At 41.5% G+C, this 8075-nt stretch overlaps 1 protein-coding gene across 1 annotated transcript in view; it reads right to left on the reverse strand.

Moving 5' to 3' along the window:
* ALDH1A3 (aldehyde dehydrogenase 1 family member A3) overlaps positions 1-7823 on the reverse strand; it is a 34929-nt gene extending 27106 nt beyond the window's left edge. Inside the window, exon 1 of the mRNA XM_028706353.2 lies at positions 7620-7823. Coding sequence (XP_028562186.2) covers positions 7620-7721 — 102 coding nt within the window. The 5' untranslated portion in view covers positions 7722-7823. The remainder of the gene's footprint in view (positions 1-7619) is intronic.
* Between the last annotated feature and the right edge of the window lie 252 nt (positions 7824-8075).

The raw sequence follows: 8075 nt of genomic DNA on the forward strand, positions 1-8075 counted from the left end.
AAGGCAGGAGCTGCTGTGGGACTGGAAAAGACAACCAGCTTACCAAGAATCAGCCTATACACAGTGAGGGGGCTGGGAAACCTGTTCCCCACATCTGGTGTTGACCCAGTTGTGCTTCCCAGCTTGTTAATGATGTCACACTAAGTGTTATTTTGTTATAGCATATGGGTAAGTGAACTGGCACTGTGGTGTTAACCACTGAGCCTTGGGCTTGCCGATCAGAAGGTCGGTGGTTCGATTCCCTGCGACGGGATGAGCTCCCGTTGTTCGGTCCCAGCTCCTGCCAACCTAGCAGTTCGAAAGCACGTCAAAGTGCAAGTAAATAAACAGGTACTGCTCCGGTGGGAAGGTAAACGGCGTTTCCATGCACTGCTCTGGTTTCGCCAGAAGTGGTTTAGTCATGCTGGCCACATGACCCAGAAAAACTGTCTGCATACAAACGCCGGCTCCCTCGGCCAGTAAAGCGAGTTGAGCGCCGCAATCCCAGAGTTGTTCACAATTGGACTTAACTGTCAAGGGTCCTTTACCTTTTTTTTAAGTGAACTGTAAAGTTGAAAGAGGTTGGCATGGAAGGGATGTTCCAATCTTAAAGTTCCACATCAGTTTGCTATTATTTTTTAAAGACCTCATTGAAATCGATCAGCACTTTAGTGCTAATTTCTCCCTATAGTCACATTTTTGCAAAACACTTTCCACAAACACAATTAGAGAAATCGACTAATCATATTGACTGGACAGTCCTTATATATGCCTACCTACAAGCAAGTCCATTGAGGTCAATGGGACTTGTTCTCAGGTGCATGCAAGTGCAACCTAAATGTATATGGGTAAAGCAATGTAAAGCCCTTAGTGGTTTTGACAATTAAGTGGCATTCACATTTTATTAAACAAAATAAAAATTAAGTGCCGTGCCCAATTTGTTGGGGCCTCTTTTTATTCAAATATTTTATTAAAAATAAAATTAACCCTGTGAGGAGACTCTGCAATGTAAATTACTCTGCTACTGCACTATATCTGCACAATTCACACAATTCTAGGATATTGTTTACTACTGTGCAAGTGCTGTCCCAACTTTTCAGCCGCTTGCCATTTAGTTTTCTTTTATACAAAAATGCCAGTGGCAATAAAATATCCTAATAAATCCCACTTTTTGTCACTGGGCTGTTGTTGCTTTTGGTTTGCCAATGTTAACTTATAGGATTTTTTAAAAAAGTTCCCTCCCTCTTCCCTGCCCGCCAACAAAAACTGATCCAGGGAAACAAACTTAAGCACCCTTCTTTCTTCTGACACAACACACATGGCTTTGTTTTGGGACATTTTTCTACCACAAGATATGCTGGAATTTAGCTTGAGGTAGAAAAATGATCCCAAAAAACCATTTGTGTTATGTTTTCAGAGGCCTGGGCTTTGATCTAACAAACCAATTAATTGGTTAAACAGCCCTTGCAGAAATGCTTTAGCTGGGCAACTGTAAAAACATTTGTGTTAAAAAGCAATTCAGAGGGGATGACTGTCAAATTAATTTTTTTAAAGATCAGCATAAAACAGCAATATACCAGCGACCCAGTTTTTAATGAAAGCTTATTTGCAATCACACGGATGTTTTTACAGTTGTTTGGGGAGGGGGCTACCCATAATGTGATGAGCTACTACAGGGTTGCATCACACAGAGTCCATTTCTCAGCACCTGTTGATATTCTCTTCTGCTTTCTTCTATTGGTTCTGAACTGCATTTCCTCCTCCTTTGCCCAAAGTTGTTTAAGCCACAAATATTTTAGAAGAACCTCTTTGAAAACCTATCCAAACAAATATGTATCAACTCAATGAATTGAAATGTCTGTTCACACAATTCCAAGTCAGGGCTAGCACTAACACGAAGCAGGGTGACGAGGCCTTTCCTTAAAAGGTGACAAAAATCACGTTTTTCCTGAAGTAGCTGCAGCATCAATTTTAGGACTGGAGTGTGTCTTAGTAGAAGAGATCCAAGACCAGAACCAAATACTTGCACAGATGCCTTAAATTCACTTTGCAGTAACAAAACACACCGCTTTGAAGGGTGAGATCACTATCCTAGCATCAGTTGTCAGGAATCGCCATTGGCCTTGATGGAATTTGTACTTGAGAAAGCCTGGGTAGGCTCAGGTACCATGTCCTTAAACACTTGAGAGAATTAAGCATCTTAAGCACATTTGCTCCTGATTTCTATAACCCTATTAAAAGTTCATTAGATATCTACTATCTATTAAAAAAATGAAATAATGGATGAAGCATCCCTTAAAATTTCATGCAAGCTTCCTGAATTCCTCTTCTTTATTGGAGACAAACTTTCCCCCCTGAAAATCAGCTGCTGATTGTTATCTAGACTCTAGAAAACAACTTTGCCCAACTCATTCCTATTTACACTTATTTTCTTCCACATTTTCTACATACTTGGATTTAACACAGACGTGTTTTCTAAATACGTAAGACCACCATAATAATACTTGCAAGGAAACAATTTTGTGATTGACTCATTCAGGGGTATATATGAACAGTATGGAATGATTTTGGGGAGCTGTAACTGATTACCATCATGATTGACAGACTTGTGCTTATAAACTGATTGGGGGCACCCACTATGGTTGGGCTCCAACTCCCATCAGGCCCAGAAGGCATGGGCAATAATCAGGTACGATGGGAATCACAGACCCTCCAAGTGTCCCTTCCCCCCCCCCCCCCAAGCATAGCCCAAGATTTACAGAAGCCGTCCTGGTTTGTGATTTGATCCCACAATGTCCTGCTTTTCCTTAGGACGTCCTTATTTTCAGAGAAACATTGGAGGATATGGTAGTATGTCCCTATTTTCATCGGAGGGTATGGAGTTATGTGAGCCCCAAGCCAAGAAGATAAGTAACTATACAACCTTTAGAAGACATCTGAAGGCAGTCCAGTATAGGGAAGGGTTTTTTTAATGTATAATGTTTTCTTAGGTTTTTATATACAGTGGTACCTCGGGTTAAGAACTTAATTCGTTCCAGAGGTCCGTTCTTAACCTGAAACTGTTCTTAACCTGAAGCACCACTTTAGCTAATGGGGCCTCCTGCTGCTGCCTCGCCGCCGGAGCACGATTTCTGTTCTCATCCTGAAGCAAAATTCTTAACCTGAGGTACTATTTCTGGGTTAGCGGAGTCTGTAACCTGAAGCGTATGTAACCCAAGGTACCACTGTATGCTGGAAGTCTCATCGACTGGGCAACACAGTCAGATGGGTGGAATATATATATATATAAAAATCATCATCATACAACATAAAATGTTGTATTTTAATCTTGTTTTTAAAGCTCTATTTCAATCAATTTTTTTAATATTTGGTGTTAGCCGCCCTGGCTGGGGAGGGCGGGGTATAAATAAAATTTATCATCATCATCATCATCATCATCATCAGGGAATAGGATGCCCCTATTTTCACTGGAGAAATGTTGGAGTGTATGGAATCCTATGCTTCTTCCAAATAATGTGTATGGTTCATCCATTCTGTTTGATTTTTGAGATGGTCAACATCTGTTGTTTTCCACATTTTGGGATGGATACCCAAAATGTCAGTGTTTTTAAAATGTCTGTATATATCTATATGCCTATACATTAAGGAGAATGTGTAGAAGCAGGCCTCTTTAAAGACAGATATATGCACACAACATCTACTCGTACCTGTCTCCTCACCAAGGTCCTATGTTAAGCAAGAGAAGTTCCTTTCTTTATGGCCACAGTAGGGGTGTCAGACAAACTCCACTAAGTTCACATTTAAAGACAAACCTTCCCAATTTCTACTTTCTGATAGGAAAAAACACGCAATCCAAACTCTGCATGTCTATGACTCTGTGAAATGCAGCTATCTTTTGGAACAAGCACTTTTCTGAACTTTGCAGTGCCGTTCTCCAGCCACGTAATGTGTACAAAAATGCACACGTTAGTGAACATCACATAGAAAAATGTATTAAGGAGCATTGCTTTGCAAAAATGTGCACCATTTTTCAAAACGGCATACAAACGTGTATCGTAGAAATTTGCACTAAAATGCTGGTGAATTTTCACGAGGGCTCTCTAAGAAGAAAATCCGCAAACGGCTGTGAAATGTGGAGAACTGGACCTAAGAAACTGAAAGTGACAGATTCTCCCAATCCCTAGGCAAGCAGTTCAACATTTTCCTGGAAATAAGGCCATTGTTCAGATCTTATGTGGCTGGTGCGTTTTGCAATGCACATCTTATAGGATCCAACACAAGTTGTGAGAGGCACAAACTCTCCAGGTTTGAAAGCAAGACCCACAAGCTTTAATAAAGTGATCAGTTAAGGCTGCAATCCTAGCAAAACATTTTGTTTTCCAACACAGAGTAAATGGTACCTCTAAGCAAGGTATATAGTGTGGGAATTTTTCAGAGTCACTCAGAGGAGGATGAAGATGATGTGGAAGAAGCAGGGTGTATTCATGAGGCCCTAAGGCCAGTCACATTGTTTTGGCACTTGAAGCTAAAAATCCCCCAAGCTCCTCTCCCCATTCCCCAGAAGTTAAAAAAAGCCAGCCCAATCTGAATAATAAAAAATTAAAATGACTCAATTTACTATACTTTCATGACACCCTAATTCAGTTGCCTGAGTTAGCTGCCTAATTTTACCTAATGGTAGGGCTGGCTGTGACCAACTGCATTACTTGCCATGAGAATGTGCTAATAATATGGCAGCAGTCTTTTACTAAGGAGTCCTAAAAGGCCTGAGACTCAACTCCCAACTCAATTCATCAAGTCTGATATAATGGATCTGAAATGTGGGTTGTGGCTTTTTTTTTTGTTTTGTTCCAATGTGCCACTGAGTGGTTATACTTCAAGAAAAGGAATTAGCTCCTCTCGATATGAATCCCAGAATCTGAAATTCACAGTGGTCAATTACTACAGCCCAGATCAATTCCGCTAGCTGAAAGTCCTTACTAAAGGCTGCAATGTGTGGATATTGTAACTGAAAGTGATTAGTTCATCAATAGAGGCCAGACAGCTAATTGGGATTTTTAAAAGTATTTTAAGTGGTAAAAGTCTACAGCTTGCTTGGCGTAACAGTTAAATCCATCTTCAAATAACACACTCCTTCTTTCTACATGTCCCAAGCATGTGTGCAAAAGACTCTTTAAACTTTCTTGATCAATTTCCCTGTTTTATGACTAATGCACTTTATTTTCGTATAGGTGGAAGTATACATGTTCCATTTATTATCCGTGCATTCTATCATTTTCAAATAAGTGAGATTTTACAAGTGCCTTTAGTTGCACATGCTGCCTAACATTGCACCGAAAGAAATACACACTTAGCAATTTTCAGCAGAAGATTCACAGCAACCTTGCACTTTAGACATCACCTTTATGTTGTTTTTCTTAATTAGGGGTAGGCTCAATTTCAGGTATTATTTTCTGTTGGGACCTCAGATTTAGACTCTACTTTGGGACGAGATCTTCAGACGAATACGTCAAGGAGAAGGAATAATTATAAATTTCAACAAGGCAGTATTGCAACTGAATTTTAATCACGCCTCCAATTTCCATGTCTTTTTTAAAAAAGTGACGTTCTACACAATTTAAGAGCTGGAAATGTTGCCAAATAAACTCTTCTAACTCTTTCGTTGAGTTCTATTTTTGCTGGTCCTGCTGTCAATCTAAGTTGTAACTGGTAGATGCAGTTTTCATTTTAGTGGCCAAATACAGCAGGATATTTGCATAAATGCAAAAACCTGGCACAGACTAAAATACCAGCAATCTAGATCATATCCTGACTATTATTCTTATTTTAAAAGTGAGTAATACTACAGCTACGCAATTCACTACGGGAAAGCGCTCAACTTTGCAGTCCCAGCTGTTCAATTGAACCCTGAACAGGAACAGGAACAGGCTATAGTTAATGATGGACTGGCTCATTATTATTTTAAATAATTACTTACATGAAATACGATTCATTCTGCTTCCAACATGGCTACAGGGCCAATCACTCCAAGCAAGCCTCTTGAAGAAAATGTAAAAAGCAGGGTAGCATTTTGCTTCTACTAATTCCTAGCCAATATTAACGCCTGGAAATTTTACTATGCTTTGAGATGCTTCACTTTCATTCATTCTCGCAGACTCTGTGGGCTAATACCACTATCATTCACATACTGAACAGAAGGTATGAAATAATACTATATGCAATGGAGTGGTACCCCAGTTGAAATCGTACTTCAATCAATAGTTTGTGTTAAACAAGCCATTATTTTCACATCTTCAGCCTCCCTCCCCCTTTGCAATAAGGGTATAACACTGACCTACCTTGCAGGGGTGGTTTAAGGATTAGCAGAACACTATTAGAAATGCAGCAGTATTATGGTACCAAGGTGCAGGAAGAACCTGGATCTAGTGATGCCCATAAAATACATTAATGGAGAACCAAGCGAACTTTGTGAATTACTTTAAGACATGCAAACCTACTTTCACTATGAGCCACCACCCCCCACCTTGGTGCAAAACTTTCCAATGACGGCAGAAGTCCTTTCCTATGAGAAGGTGAGGTCAACTTCCACTAGGAGCAGGGCCTTTTCTGCAGCAGCCCCAGACTTGTGGAACATAATATACATGGCTTCATCTCTGCTAGCTTTCCAAATAACCTTTGGAAAGTTAACTGCTCTCTTCTCCAGCTATGGATTTCATTATTGCGATGTTTCTGTTTTTTGTTGTTTATTCAGCTGCTATGTCCTCTGCTTCAAGTGTTCAGGCTATGAGTGATGCGGCTTGTATAGCCAAAACAGCATTATCCATGCACAAGAGGGCATTGGCAGGCTCAGGGGGACCCCAGGGTTTAACAAAAGTACATTTTGGAAGAAAAAAAATTCCCCAGGAAGCAGGGGAACTGCCCAAGATTGCCCAATGAGGACAAGATGTTCAGCAGCCCTGAAACACTAACTACTGAGGAACTGGAAAACTAGATAGATGGGAATGTAAAGTTTGTGCATGTCTTATTGTGTTGTTTGGTTTGTGAGCTCCTTTCGATATTAATTATGAAAAAGCAGCACATTAATACTTTTAAACAAGAAAAGATATCCTAATTTAGCCACAAAGTTACCAAGGGCAAATCTTCCAAGTTCCCAGCTGTAAAATGAGCACAGTGGCAAGGTAATCTCATGTGGCTTTTGCTGCCCGCAGCATGCTTGAGATGCACTATATTTATTTTAAAACAAACTCAAATTCTCTCTCTCTCTCTCTCTCTCTCTCTCTCTCTCTCACACACACACACACACACACACACACACACACACACACTGCTTGGAAATCGCAACCTAACCATTTTACTGTCAGCTTTTCTACATTCCTCCCTGTAAGACGCAGGGCCATCTGTGTTTTGTGGCTTTTATCCTGGAGCAACTTTTAGGTGTGCATTCTTCTCTAGTCTACTCCTTTGAGCAGGTTTTGTGGGGTCGGGAGAAAGAGAGAGAGAGATTGACCTCCTAAGGACTAGAGACTTTATTTCACTTTAAAATCCCTCTGGTTCTCCCTCCAGGGAGAGAAAAGTAGACAGAGAGGAAGATAACCACACAGAGCAAACATGAAAAGAGAAACCTACCGCTGCCCCCTTACCTTGGTGTACTTGATCTCCAAGTTCCTAATAGGATGAGGAAGCGGAGGGGTCGTTTTCTTCTCCGGCTGCCCGTTTTCTACGGCCCCATTGATTGCGGCCATCTCGCAGGATGCCTTGGTGCGGGTAGCCTCCCTCTTCCTTGCAGCCGACGGAGTCCTCCTCGGCAGGGTGACAGGCAGCCGAGCTCGCGCAAGCCTTTCCCAGGGCTTGCCTTTATGAATTCTCAGCCTCCAGCGGGAGTCCCGGGCCGAGGGCTCCCATTGGCTGCGCGGCTCTAAGCCACGCCCCGCTGCTGGTCCATGCAGCCGCTCGGAGGCAGCAATTGACAGGCAGCAGGTAAGGAAGGAAGGAAGAAGGAAGAAGAGAAGGCGCGGGTGCAAGGCGCGGGACCTAAGCAGGTGCGGAAGATCAGCTCCAGCTTCCTCAGCAGAAAGGGGTGTGTTTGTATGCATACA

The sequence above is a fragment of the Podarcis muralis genome, chromosome 14 (genome assembly GCF_964188315.1).
Source record: "Podarcis muralis chromosome 14, rPodMur119.hap1.1, whole genome shotgun sequence".
Lineage (NCBI taxonomy): Eukaryota > Metazoa > Chordata > Lepidosauria > Squamata > Lacertidae > Podarcis > Podarcis muralis.